Source organism: Bombus pascuorum, chromosome 3, assembly GCF_905332965.1.
Source record: "Bombus pascuorum chromosome 3, iyBomPasc1.1, whole genome shotgun sequence".
Lineage (NCBI taxonomy): Eukaryota > Metazoa > Arthropoda > Insecta > Hymenoptera > Apidae > Bombus > Bombus pascuorum.
This window is the reverse complement of record NC_083490.1, coordinates 3013311-3027700: the sequence shown is the minus strand read 5'-3', so window position 1 is coordinate 3027700 and position 14390 is coordinate 3013311. Positions and strand designations below refer to the sequence as shown.

The 14390-nt window shown below is 44.1% G+C and overlaps 2 protein-coding genes across 2 annotated transcripts in view; one reads left to right on the top strand and one right to left on the bottom strand.

Moving 5' to 3' along the window:
• Positions 1–14390, top strand: part of LOC132904785 (probable G-protein coupled receptor Mth-like 1) — a 158708-nt gene that overhangs the window by 55570 nt on the left and 88748 nt on the right. Inside the window, exon 4 of the mRNA XM_060955488.1 lies at positions 4466–4544. Within this exon, the coding sequence (XP_060811471.1) occupies positions 4466–4544 (79 nt within the window). The remainder of the gene's footprint in view (positions 1–4465; positions 4545–14390) is intronic.
• The window catches only part of LOC132904790 (cytochrome P450 6k1-like), a 298916-nt gene continuing 295348 nt past the window's right edge, over positions 10823–14390 (bottom strand). The window contains exon 5 of the mRNA XM_060955497.1: positions 10823–10911. Coding sequence (XP_060811480.1) covers positions 10834–10911 — 78 coding nt within the window. The 3' untranslated portion in view covers positions 10823–10833. The remainder of the gene's footprint in view (positions 10912–14390) is intronic.

Sequence of the window (14390 nt, the reverse complement as noted above, 5' to 3'; positions counted from 1 at the left end):
TCGTTATTTCCCCGTTTCCTGGTCCCGGTGTTGCCTGCCGCTGCGCCTCGGTCGATTTCAACGACCCGCGCGAAATTACTCGCCACGATAATGGAAGACATTGCAACAGCAGAGTGAACGTCGATGGTGGCAATTTTTCGAAATTTTATCGCGCTTCTGTTAGCTCGCTAGCTAATTAGACTGTGGATATTTATGCACCTATGGGAAATTTAAATAGATGAAACACTGTACAGAATGCGTATAATATATAAAAAAAAAAAAGTATGAAACATCCAACATAGAATACTCGTTGTAATATATCTAGTAAAAACATTCTACGTAGATACAATTTGCGTAGTTGCATTTATAAAGGTATAAATTTGCATAAACATCCTTATTCGAACCATAATTGGTAAAGCGAGGAAAGTGTTTACGTAGATCGCTTCGTAGATAAATTTTACGTTCGACCTGGAAAACATTGGATCCGAAAAATTTCATTCAGTGGATACGAATGGAAACCGTGTCAGGCTGTTAATCAGAGCCTGACGGAGCAGCAGCGTTACGGTGTTCGCAAACAGCTATTCAATCGGATTCCTCTCTGGGAGGCGTTCAACAATCCCACTCGGAAATGCGAAGTTGCCGCGAAGAAAGGAAAAGCTCGATCGCGTCCCGGGTCGCGGTGCAACTGCATTACCATATCAAAGGGGTCTCGCGATATCGCGAAACTCTCGAGCACTCTCGATTCAACTACCGCGCCGTTTCTTCCGAGCGTTGTCACTTTCCTTTCTGTTCTCCTTCCCCTTTCCCCGTCCTAATTCCGACAAAGAAACTTGCTCGATTGCTTCGAGGCGGGAATCGGTCGTCGTCCTTGTCGTTCGAAATGGAAAACAGGAATGGAAACGCAAAACAAACAGCGAGACACGACCTGCTGTCTGTCCAAACGGCGAAACAGTAGCCGTAAATTTCGAAAGAAGAGCGTAAAGGATGGCGTGGCGTCGGCACCGGTTGGGAACGGTTTCGGGTAAAGCCGACCGGACCCACGCGCGCCAGGGTGTGTCGTTGCCTGTTCACGAATAAATGTCGTCGGAGTTGTAATTGCAACGAGGCGTAATTAGTTTTGGAAATTTAATTATTTCCGGGCGGGGTACGCGGGTACGCGCGCGATAAACGCCGCCGGCGGAAGCCTTTCGACGAAGAATTATCGGAGGACTTTCCCACGTAGCAGCCGTTAATCCTGCTTCGAGCAACCTCGAACCAATGGAAAATCGTCGAGTTTCGAAACCTCCGCACCTCGACGCGCTTTCATCTCGCCCCGCTGTCTCTCCTCGGCTTTTCTACATCGCGTAATCCGTCGACAAGCGTCATTCGTTGCTTTGTTAATCAACCTCGAACGCCTTAGGACACGTCTAATTTGCGGGCTGGCGGCGAGCCGCCTAGACGAATGCGTGCGTACAGTTTTATAGAGAATCGATTTCCAGTCGGTGAAGAAATTGCCAACGAAAGTCGGGGGAATACGCGATGAGGCTATTACTCGTGTTTAAGAAAATTGCCTTTAAACGTCGTATTATCGCATGAATTCTTCAGACGGTTTTAATCTATCCTACATAGGTACAACGTGCAGCTTAATGTACTTTAAGCGTCGAGAAGAGTTCTTCTGAACGATACGAGAAAAAAGATAATATTGCTAACGTCGCTTGTTAGATTATGGTTCTTAGACGCTCTTGTGACACGGTAAAGTCTCTAAATCATGCAGAAACGTACGTACGTACACTTCGTCCGGAACAGTGTTTGCATGGCTCGTAAAAAGGTCATTTTGTTTGCACCATACGATGTATTTATTTTTTAACACATGGGACAAGAATGAAACGTAGTCGTTAAATACGCAGTAAAATTTTCCAGCGCTTTATTGCAATAGAAGTAACCTTTTGTATTAGTCAAGGTATATTTAAAAAGATCTGTTTCGTCTGTTATCAAAATTAATTCTCTGCGTTAAGCGCTGGCTTTTCCATATACGAACCTACAAAGTCCGTGCTCACGTAAGCGAAACCAATTGTTCAAGGCCATCCTTGAAGGTGTTCGCTCTCGTAACATCGATTTCTCACATTTTTACGCCGAATGGAACGATCTCGCGTTAACGCGTGTTAATTGCCCCTGCCACCGTACACTTATCCACGTAGTTGCACATGAGAAAAAAAAAAGACTGCAATCGTAAATATTCGCGATTGGCGGTGCATAACGGGTGAATGCAAATCGCGAAGCGGTTACAAAACTTTCTCATGCGTCACCGTCATTCCTTGAACACACGTTTCCGCGCTTTGTCGGTGTGACACGTGTACAGAGCGAGATACATAACCGTGGTCCGACGCGAGCAAATATACCGTTACTATTGCGAACGGGACTATTGCTTTTCTCCTACGGACTTGTGTTTTCATTCGAGATGATGAAGCATGTTCGAACGATTCTTTTCTATATCCTGTCGAGATATGCGAGAGACGTTGATAAAACAGGTAGCGAAATACATGAATTTATCGAAAAATTTAAGGCACACTACTGCTGGGAGCAATCAGAGAATCGTTCAGCGTATTATTGTGATTTCTATATCTGTTCCTTGTGTCTGCGTCTCTTTCTGGCGACTGTCTTAAAGTCGATATATCGATAATACGTCAATCACGGATTTATACAGAATTTTCTCGCTTCTCGATGTTTAGTAACAAGTCGTATTCGCGCGTATCGTAACATCGATGATTTCATTCTTCCCTCAAACTTAACAAATTTAATAAAGGATCAAAGGATACGATTGAATGGAAAGACGCGGCAAGGTTAATATAATAGAAGCTTTCGTAGGAGCTGCAATAGGTCTGGTAATCTTTAATTGTTTTCAGCCATGCGTTTAAGCAGTCACGTAGTATAATAGGATTTATCGAGACGTGAAAGATGTTGGAAATGGTAGAAAGCAAGGTATAATTGCACAAAAGAACGTTTTTACAATACTTTTTGTATATTCATAGCGCAGGAACTGATTGCTTTGCACAGCGGCCGACTGTCGCGTTACAACCTCCGTTTATTGGAAAACACCGGTGAACCAATATTGATCCTGCGAATAGTGGAAAACAGTCGATGTAACGTGCGTAACAATACCGTGATACGATTAAATATGTACCTACGGCAATTCAATTCTATTAATTTAGACGTGCAAGCAGCCCCGTATTTATCCAACCATTCTCCCCTGATCAGCCTATTACATCGAACAAACAAACGCGCCAACCTTTTTGTCCACGCCGTAGATATTATGTAAACGCGCGTCGATTGAGTTTTCGGATATTCATGCACGGCTCGTGGCTACCTTTCACAAACGGACCAACCTCGAGGTGTTTCGATCCACGAATGCAACTTAACCTTCAGTGGGAACAAAGTTTCTTTGCTCGCCGTCGACTATTCTTTTGACGAAGGGTGACAGGCACCCTACTCTTCGTAAGCGAAGGGTGTGCTCGATCGAAAGGATCCCCATGCGTGTGTGTTTTCTGTAGACGCGTGCTTCGCGATTGCGTTTTCAGAAATTAATGGCCAGCCTCGGTCTGAATTTCCGCGCTCGTTGTATCCGCTGCCGCGATTTCTAAGAACGAATGCGCACGACAGCTTGAAAAATTTATCCAGTCCAACCGGTGTTACCCCGGTGTGCGCTAAACCGTTCCCAGTCAACCGGCCGTCTTTTCAAACGGATCTTGACAAAAGCTGTCTTTCTCTCCCGAAGCTTTGTCCGAGACCCCCCGACATACCACAGACTGGAACCTCTCTCCGCCCCTTTCCCGTTCATGAATCTTTGAGAGTTCATCGCGGAACCTGGGAATCAGCTCTGTCTTCTTTTGTTTCGACGGTTTTGGCGTTCCGTCAGCTGGGAACAACGTCGGAAGGACGGAAGAACGATCAATGAGATCTTTTGTACTTATACAGGACTCGTTGATTAGAGAGATCTCCGTGGGTCTTGAGAATTTGTAGGTGGCACGATTTTAAATATGGCAATTTGGAATGTCGCTCGTTGAGATGTAAATTTCTGATCGTAAAAGAATTACAACGGTAAGATTATAGAGGGAAAAACGATTTCGTATATCAACGCGTTAATTATAGCTTTGTCCACTGAAATACGTAGTTACGAGAGGCCGAGCGTGGTCAATTAATCAGAGTGATTAAGTTTCAACGAACTGATTGCTATTGTACGACTGCAGCTCGTTCTATAGCGAATAAAATTGCATTGAAACTGAGAAACAGCAGGAATACAAAAACTGTATTTGCATTTTCTTATTTCTATGATGGCGGAGCATCAACGAGTCGATCAATTTTCTTTTTACATCTCGTGTCCATTAAATTCTCCGTCCATTATCCGTGGGAAAAATAATTCTCTCAGGAGCGAGAAAAGCAACAGCTTTAAGCTCCTTACCCATTGGTAAAGAGGTTTGTAACGAAGTCCATTTTTCTCGTTCTGTTTCAGCAATCATGGCGCATTTCTTTTTCCTGGCTGCGTTCTTCTGGCTGAACACGATGTGCTTCAACATCTGGTGGACGTTCAGGTGAGTCTTGCTCCCTTTTGTCTGATCAGCTATAGGGTGCAAAGAAAGAAGATGGGTATAGATCTGTGGCGAAAGATTTCGCCGCGTGTGTACTCTTCCGTGCGACTGCTCTCGAATCAAACGATTGTACCGCGTTAAGATTTATTTGATCGAACCTTCTTCCTATTTTTTCTTTTTTAATTTTTCTTCGCTCGAAAAGCTCCTGGTCTTTACACACGCGACGCAAACGTTTCAGATATGCTTTTGAAAAATAAAATACACGAGCAGCCGTCACGTAGCAATTAAGCGTCCGTTTGGTGGACGAGTCCCGTGAACAGGGTGATGAGGTAAAAATTATGAAAATTCGCGAAGCGTAATTGGCAGAGAATTTCAGAAGCGAAACGAGGTTGGTAACGGGAATGTCGAGGCCCCTGTCCCGAAGAGAGAGAGAGTAACTCTGGTGGTTTGTGCGTACGCCGTTAATTAACACCGGGTTGCAGGTTATCGACCTGGCCGAGTTTCGCGTTAGCCGCGTTGCCTCGTGTCGCATCTTTGATCAGAAGGCCACCACTCGTTACCTCGCAATTATGCAATTGCCACGTAATTACGCAACCTATAGCGCGCTCTTGGCAAATAATTCATCGCGTTCGCGGCGAAATCGCTCGCCAAGCTATCGAACAATGAGAATTATTCCATTACAAAACTATATGCTTCATAGGATAACGAACTCAGTTTCTGGAGCCGTTACTTTTTTCTCGCGACTATGCTGAAGCAAATTCTCGCGGGAAATAATTGTTACGCGATATTAGTCCGAACGGTCGATGAACCTAACTTAACTTTGAACGTTCTCATGGCCTCTTCGCCCAATATGCGTTGCATTAAACAACGCTAATGTCGCCTATTGAATTATCATAATTCATTATTATCCGGTAATAACGGTCGCTAACAGACTATGGAATTCGCGGTTGACCTTTACCCGCGAGAAACGGATAGAACGCGCGCAGCACCTGCGAGAAATTACTTCTGGCGGTATGTTTCGCGGTGAGAACGCGTTACTGCGAACGTGAACGCGGGTGCGAACGTTGAGGTGGTTAGAAGGATGATCTCCACCGGAGTAGCAGCAGAAGATCGTTAGTGGCCGGATCACGTTTGACTCGAAGGATCGAAAGGGGACGAAGCAGGCCGTCGCGTCGTCGCGGTGAGAGATGGGATCAAGATCACTCGGTCGACTGGTTAATGCGATGCAACACGGTCGCTATAACGGGCCCTCCATCTCTTCTTCTTCTTCTTCTTCTTCTTCCTCCTCTTCTTCTTCCTCTTCTTCTTCTTCTTCGTCGATTTTGTCGACTTTTTTTTCTTCCGATACTGCCGACTGGCTCATTTCTCACCTTTTTCTCTCGACAGCCTTCAACTTCTTTTGTCTCTTCGTTCGTCTTCCTCCAAGTCTTGCTGCTCGTGTGCCATTGTTTCTCTTCGTTTTTATCTCTCCTTTGGTTTTTCTTTCTCTCTCGTTGAGTTGTAACATGTAAAATATTTCACTTCACTAGCGAAATCTGTTCGATCGATCGTGTATCTTTTGATCAGGTTTCGGCGATATCGTTTACTAATTTTGCAGTACGTTGAGGTTTTTCGCAATGATAATTAAAAGTGATTCGTTTTTGGAGAATTATATAGCCGATCGTATCGTTATTTAAACGTTCGTGGATTAGCAGCTTAAAAAACGCAGAGCTTCAAAATTTCAGTTTTCAAGGAAATTTCAAGTCTCAAGGATTAGAAGATCAAGAAGTTCGAAAGTTTAAATATTCGGAGAATGTTTTATTTTATTTGTAATTTACGTTAATAGCTACATTTCACTACGGGCTTATCTCCGATCTACCATCGCGGTGTTACACGGTACGCTGCGTTCGCGGAACGATTCAAAAAATAGCTGCTCCGACTGGATGCATCCGCATCAATGACTCCGACTTTTCTCTGTTCCCCGAGCGTTGTACTTTTATCAGCGATTTTCGCGTGGGATGCACACGGCCGAAACGTGTCAGCGACACGTGCGCAACTCGTTGTATCCACTTGTTGAAGTGTCACCGACACGTTGCGTTCACGCTAGCTGCTCAGCTCCGTGATTTTCCAGCTGGAAAATTAGCCCGGTGTCATTTACCGTTGTGCAGCCGCGTTTAGCGCGATGCATCCTGTCGGATAACTCGTTTCATCCACAGTTTTCCTCCCGCTGCAAGGTCATTGCTTTCATGCCGTTACTTGGTTGCTTCGTTTAGGTTTCACAAAGATTCGAAAGGAGCTTTTCACAGAAGAAACAGTGACGCAACCTGGAAATAACTTATCGAATTTAATTAGCAGCATTATGAGAGTCTTCATAATTGGACGCATTGAGCAACGTCGGCAAAAGCTACGACTCTAGGCTGCTTGGAGAACGATTACGTCACTGACTAGTCTATAGATTGGTACCTCCTATAGATTGGCCATCGACTGAATTTCTTTGTTTCTCGACTCATTACCCCCTGAGTGGTTGAAGACCATTAATCCTTAAGTAGGCAACCGAGTATATAAGGAAATTTCAGACTTCGGTATTTTAAATCTGTGCAGAAATTTTGACGTAGAGACATTCACGGAATAACGGTCTAACATAGTTTTTAATATTTTAATAATGTAAATGCAAATACGAATCCAACTGTTCGTAGAACGACTGAGTCGATAGTCTTTGGTCTTGAAGTGATCTTTAATATCGATTACGATTGAATTTCGTTATTTCTCAAGTTACCACAAGCTGTTTAACCTATCGCATATGTTTCGCTGCAGAAATATCCAAAGAATGGGAATTCGAAGTTTTATCCTCCTGAAAGACACAGATGGATCATTCGGTGATAAGAAAATAGCAAGTACAATTAAGTACAATGTACAAGTACGATAACCCCGAGCGAATAGACGATTCCATCGCGTGGAAATTTATACGCTTAATTGCTGACTGAGATAGCTGGTCTGATGAGTCTGAATACGCTTGCTTCTTACACCAAAGGTGAGCTCCTCGAACTTGCTCCTTACGACTAGACGCGTATACGCCTATTTTCCGAGAAATTCTTCAATTACCTAACATCTAGCAGCTTCCCACGGTCAGTGCAGTCGTTGCACATAGACGCACATGTAAGGGAACATATACGAAGTCTTCTAACAGGGTTGACCTCGTCGCTCGCAATTCCTTGCTACCGCCGATGCTTCTGCTGTTGCTGGTTGCGCTACTCTGGTCGACTCTCGACGGTGCGTGCACTCAACGAGAGAGCGTTGCTTCTCTAAACGAATTTGCATTCTAGAAGCGAACTGGTTCGTCGAAAGATTCGCCTGCGAGAATCGATGATCCCCGAGAGTGTCCTTTTATGCTTGTTCGCGAGCTTTTCGGAGATTTGGCGAATTTTCAGGAGAAAAATTTCTCCAGGAAGAAAAATTTTCGTTGCGAAAATATTTCGGTGCGTCCACGGTGGTTTCCTTTCTCAGGGTAGAAATCAAAGAGATTTCTGAAAGAGGCTTTTCCAATCGGTTTCGATCGCTCGGAGAGTTTGGTCACGAAGATCGAGAATATCATTCGAAGGCTTAATGGAATTCGGTCGAGCGAAAAAGCAAAGACTCGCCTATGAACTGGGACTAAGGCACGATCGGTCATTGTCAGCAACGAAGAAACGCCTAATCTCGATGCCTGCCTGCGAAACAATGCAACGACCAGGCCGCAGGCACAGGACAGAACGGAGAACAAAGGCGGAATGTGTCGTCTGAGGATCGTGGTCAAGTGTATTAGCCTGTGACGGTGTAAGTACGCGTTCGTGTCGGTCGTTAAGGTCTCCACTGTTCTCGAAGAGTGGCTCATTAACTTCGTTTATCTCGTCCCCGATAGCTGCATCATGGACTCGACTTCTTTGGCTACACAAGATCGTACTCCCCCGCTGCCAAGTTAATAGCATCCACAAAATTCTAGATAGTGAGGAAATTCCTAGCAAAATTTGCACGTCCAACGATTTTCCGTTTCTATATTTCCTTCGACGATCTTCCTTCGTTCTTTAGATACTTTTAGATTGGAATTTATACAAGAGCTTTGATATCAAAATTTATACACATAGCAAGTACACGTTAACCCCAAATAAGAATTAATTCTACTCCCGTTCAGAAATCAAATTTTTTAAAGCAAATATCATAACTGTCCTAAGATTTTTAAGTAGAAATATAGAAATAGGAATAATTGTCGAAACCTCTTTGAGATTTGTGATAAATCTGCGATCGAATTCCTTGGAGTATATTAATCAAATACATTAAATTAGTCCGGCAATAGTCTCTCGAATCGCAGAAACTGAAACGTTCTGTTCTAAGCATTATTTATACACATAGCAAGTACATGTTAACCCCAAATAAGAATTAATTCCACTCCCGCTCAGAAATCAAATTTTTTAAAGCAAATATCATAACTGTCCTAAGATTTTTAAGTAGAAATATAGAAATAGGAATAATTGTCGAAACCCCTTTGAGGTTTGTGATAAATCTGCGATCGAATTCCTTGGAGTATATTAATCAAATACGTTGAATTAGTCCGACAATAGTCTCTCGAATCGCAGAAACTGAAACGTTCTGTTCTAAGCATTATTTATACACATAGCAAGTACACGTTAACCCCAAATAAGAATTAATTCCACTCCCGCTCAGAAATCAAATTTTTTAAAGCAAATATCATAACTGTCCTAAGATTTTTAAGTAGAAATATAGAAATAGGAATAATTGTCGAAACCCCTTTGAGATATGTGATAAATCTGCGATCGAATTCCTTGGAGTATATTAATCAAATACGTTGAATTAGTCCGACAATAGTCTCTCGAATCACAGAAACTAGAACGTTCTGTTCTAAGCATTAGAGCGTCTTACGTTTTATACGATAAGATTGGCCCGATACAAAGTCTGGTATACTTCGAAGTTAATATCGCTCGAGGCAATGGAGATCTATATGCATAGATTCATCTTGCGCTAGGTCAAAGATCCGGAGCGTAGTAGTCGGAGCAGATGGTGAATTGATAGAAACGAGCGGAATCTGTAATCGGCGAAGTGGTCGTTGCCAAGATTCGTTTTCATAACGAGAAAGTTTACTTGCGTCGGGCGTGTAACACCGTCGCCCGAAGGCGATACCCGCGGAGTTGGCAAGCATGGCAGCGAAAAAGAACGAGGAAAAGGGAGTTTCGGAGACGCTTCGGGGACGTGATCAAGAACACCGGCCGGTCTGTCGTGGCGCGCATCCCAACGAAGCTTGATTAAGGTCCCTTCTGTTCTCGAACACAGTAGCTCATTAATTCCGTTATCTCATTTTCTGCAGTCACCGGATCTCTTGACCAGTGGATCGAATCAATTGCCCTCGTGTCATCCCCCTCTGTCGAGGGTCTGAAAAATCCCAAGAAATTTTCATAATATCGTCCGAGAAAGGCTCGAATCTCTGCTTCGGTAGCGACAGAGAAGCGATCTAGTCGGTCGGTTATAAATAGATTAATTCTCGTTCATCGACAATTTGTTAGGGCGTCAAGTTGATGCCAACAGGAGCGTGACCTACATCCACGCGATGTTGGCTGTACCATGTTTCTAGATGAATTTCGTAACGAAGATGTAAGTACGTTCAACCTATATTATGATCAGCTTTTGTATCAACTCGTTGTATGTACTTGCGCCTTTCTTAAGCGTCATTTTAAAATCAATCTTTGTCGCGTATCGTTCTTGGTAGCTATCCTCCGACTGTTTCGAACAGAGTGTCTTTTATTCTACGAACCTTCGTCAAATCGCTGACGAAGTTGATCTTCGCTACTTCGAAATTTTTGTAAATATCTAAACTTGAGAGACCTAATACATAGCGTAGCGATTGTTCCGTGTATTCCAAAATCCGCGTATCAAAAATGGTCTCTTCGTACGACGAGGTTAACCCCTACAGTCATCGCTCGTAAAAGGGGATTACTCACACCTACAAAGAAGTTAACTTTCCTGCTTAAAAAGTTCTACAAATCCAATGCAATCGTTTTCCTGAATTGTTCAAACTCTCCGTTTCGAAAATCGTCAGCTCGTTCGGCGAGCCGTTTAGGTCAATTCCCTGGGACGTCCGATTAAGTTAATTGAATTAAACGGTCTCCGCGGGTCCTCACCGGAAGCGCTGCTCGAAACGCCCTCTTCTTTCCTTCGTCCACGTAACACCCATGAACACTACGGATTACCAGAGGATCTTGAAGAGACTTCCAGTTCGATGGCTTTTCAGCGGAAGAGCAGATTCTACAGCCGCGAGCAAATTAGTTTAACCCGGCGAATAGGTTCGTAGTCTTCCCGGTCCCGATTCGGCAAACTTCTTCGAGGGTTCCTTAGTTCCTCGAGACTGTGGACGTGACGGCAACAAGATATCTCGCTGACCGTCACGTTTGCGGTTGTCCCTGTCGGTTTACCTCGTATCTCTCTCTCTCTCTCTCTCTTTCTCTTGTTGTATCTGCCTACGAGAAGAGAAGAGAAGCTTCGTGGCCGTCTTGGAAGCGACGCAAAGTCGTTGATCCAGCGAGTCGAGTTCTCCGAGCAAGTTTCGTATACATACTCCGCTGGTTCGACCACCGGACCGGTCCATTTCCCCTGCTCTGTTGACACTTCTCGACTCGACCGAGTTCAAATATTGCTCCGGACCAGCCGGCGCGGCGGACCGTGTCGAGGACAGCGACCACGTGGTTCCCGAACGGAGCTCGGTTTTGTCTGTGGGTTACTTTGAAGCGTAGTATTCTGTAGTACGAAACGAACGATCATCGACCAAGAGATACGTGTTTTACTTTATTCCGTCTTCTTCGAATGAGATAAGACGCTTGTGGATGAAAATGTAGGGAAATATAGGAACTGAATAATGATAATGATATCCGGTAATGATATCGAAGTTTACCTCGTTCGATTTACCAAATGGTCACGGTTGGATCTTATCGCGTTAGCGTATTTGGTGCCATTATTAAATAAAATTAAATCTCTACGAGTTTATTCTGTGCTTCGAGTAATCGGAAAAAGTATTTCGGAAAAACGATATAATCTCGAACTTACACGACTAGCGGTACAAGGAAAGTTTGAGAATTTTTTATTTCATTTATTTACATCACGGTGTCATTTATTTGAAATATAAAAATCGGAAGTAGCAAAAGATTAGAAAAGAGCGATGATATAAAAGTGATTGAAAAATTCCTCTTCTCATCGACGTGTCTATCGAAAGAGCATGATTCGATCGATGTCGGATAAAATTAAAAGTAGGTGAACCAGGGATAAGCCGAGGATCTACGGGGACTCGCGGTGAAAGTGTTTATAATCCATCAGCGTAGCTGGGACCGCGCCTATTTCTGTTCGCCATGGCGATCGTACTAATCCCCGTGGAAAAATTTTCTTGGCACGGACCACGGGATTCGACGGAATCGCGATCGCCGGTCTCGATGGAGTATATTCAAACCGACACCGAGGTATCCGGCAGTTCGTCGAAGATCTTAAATAAAACAGGAACAATTTGCGAAGCTTAAGACACGGTGGAAATAATTTTCTATGAATTTATCGCGATTCTTCACCCTTCCTGAACTCCAGAGGATGAAACGAAGCTCGCAGAAGCAAAAGGTAAAACGTGAAAGCTGTGTGAAGCGAAAATCAAGTCGACTCGGCGAAACTGTCTCGAAATGAAGTTATAATTCGAGGAGCGAAAAGGAAGAAGCAATCGGTGATGTCTGATTGGAGCCCAATCTAAATATAATCTCTCGTTTGATACACAGTAGTCGTGGGTAATAGCATTAGCGCAGATTACTCGTTACGGGAGCAATCTACCGACGAAGCCCGAAGAAAATCGAAAGTGTAGCGGATTCGCAGGAAATCGGAGGAAAAGATAATCGAAACGTCGAAGGCGTAACCGGACGTCCGTCGCAACGACTTTGATGGCAATGTTGTTTCTTTGCTATTTCCATCTGTCTTGACTGCCTTTCTCTCTCTTTCTCTATTTCCTTCCCTGTCTCTTGTGGCAGGGATCAGCGAGCTCGCGAGGTTAACGACTTGGTCCGTTGCTTCTTCTTTTCCTTCGTCCATGGGACTACGCTCGTTACGCGTTAGATAATGCATGCAAATTGCATTAAGTCAACGTGACTACCGGTTCTCGGGCACGGACGATGTAACGTCGCGTCGTCCAGCTCTATCTTTTTCTGGCTCTACCCACCTCCTAGTCAACGACCTGTCCATGTAAAGATAGGACGAATCGTCAGCGCGTTTACCGTTGCAGTTTCCAGGCCAATCTATTACGCCGACTGTCAGCCAGCTCTGGGTGTATTATAGATGTTCCGTGAGCCGGCCAGTGAATCACTCGAGACGTTCAGAAACATCGAAGACGAGATGCAACGGTGGCTCCCTTTGAACGGAGACTCTCGTTCCGACTCGTTCGCGTGTCGCGAGTCGTATTCGTTGCTCGCAGTTTCGTCGAATCTTGGCTCGCTCTGTTGGTCGTGCGGCTTCTTTGCTCGTCGTGCTTCCTCCTCGTCTCCGTGGTCCTTTCACGAGGTCTCGGCGTGCAATGGACGCGCGGGCTCTGCTCTCTCTACAGGCTTAATTACTTCGGAGGCAGAGATACCCAGTGTTGGTAGTCAGCTAGTCTCGCTTGAGACTGTAGACGGGAGTTCTCGTTTTAATGTACGGCAATTAGGAATGCCTCGAGCGCGGGGTAGATAAATTGCCAAGTATTAGCGGGTAAATTGCTACATTTCGTTATTGCCGCGTAATAATGATAATCTGCGATAATTGACATTCGCCGGTGGATGAGTTATCCTGCGTCGATGCGTTTACGCCAGTTCTCCAATTATTTCCTCTAATTAAATCGCGAGCAGATGGAGCGACGGTAGGGTTGATACATCGCGTGTCGATCGGAGGAGGAAATTACGTTGGAAATAAGAATAGTCGAAAGTGGAGATTAAACCTTGTGGAGAAGCAGCCTCCTGAAACTGATGGTGAATTATCCTCAAGTGGTCTGTTGGTACTCTACAAACTACTTTCAACAGTTTTTCCTAATTTAAGTATATTTACTATCATTACTAGATATTCTGTGAGAAATTTGACGATGCGCACAAACGGATAAGACGTCCACAGTATACAGCTTATGATATCCGAAAGATATCTCCGCGTAGGTTCTATTTTGCATAGACGTTTCCAATCTATTTACAACCGACAACATATCTAAACAGAAATATTTTTATTAAATCATTGCACAATGTCCAAAGCGAAAAGAACCGCGTAAAATACAAAGTTTCAACCTTAATTAGACATACAATTACAAATGATTAAATCTGCGATTACTGCGATGTTGGAAAGGAAACTAGCGTAAGAAATGCAGGTTTGTTTATTATTTGCCGAAAGTGCATCGTACATAAATAAAACAATGTAGCAAAGGAAAGATAAGTAGACGCAAAAGAACGGTTCTTCGCTGTATTAATGTACACTTTGATCGTCTCCATTTGCATTCGTACGGTGCGCGCAGCAAAATCTATGTTCGTAACTCTGTTGTTTTCTGGTGGAACTCGACGACCTATTCGTTGTTACGCACGGCCATTAACTGGCAGCCGTGTGCTCGGAATTACTCGAGTGAATCACGCACGCCAGTCCGGATGTCGATGAAACCGGCTTCCTTTAGCCCGCGTTACGTCTGTCCCGATCGTGCGGATTATTCTATCGATGGGATTTCAATCCCCGCCGTGTTAATACGCTCGACGATACGATCTTTGTATCCAGGGTTATTTGCATTTTACCTGGCCCGCAATCCGCCACTTATAGATCTTTAATAGCCACCGTGGGCGTTGATTAAAATACTCGCAC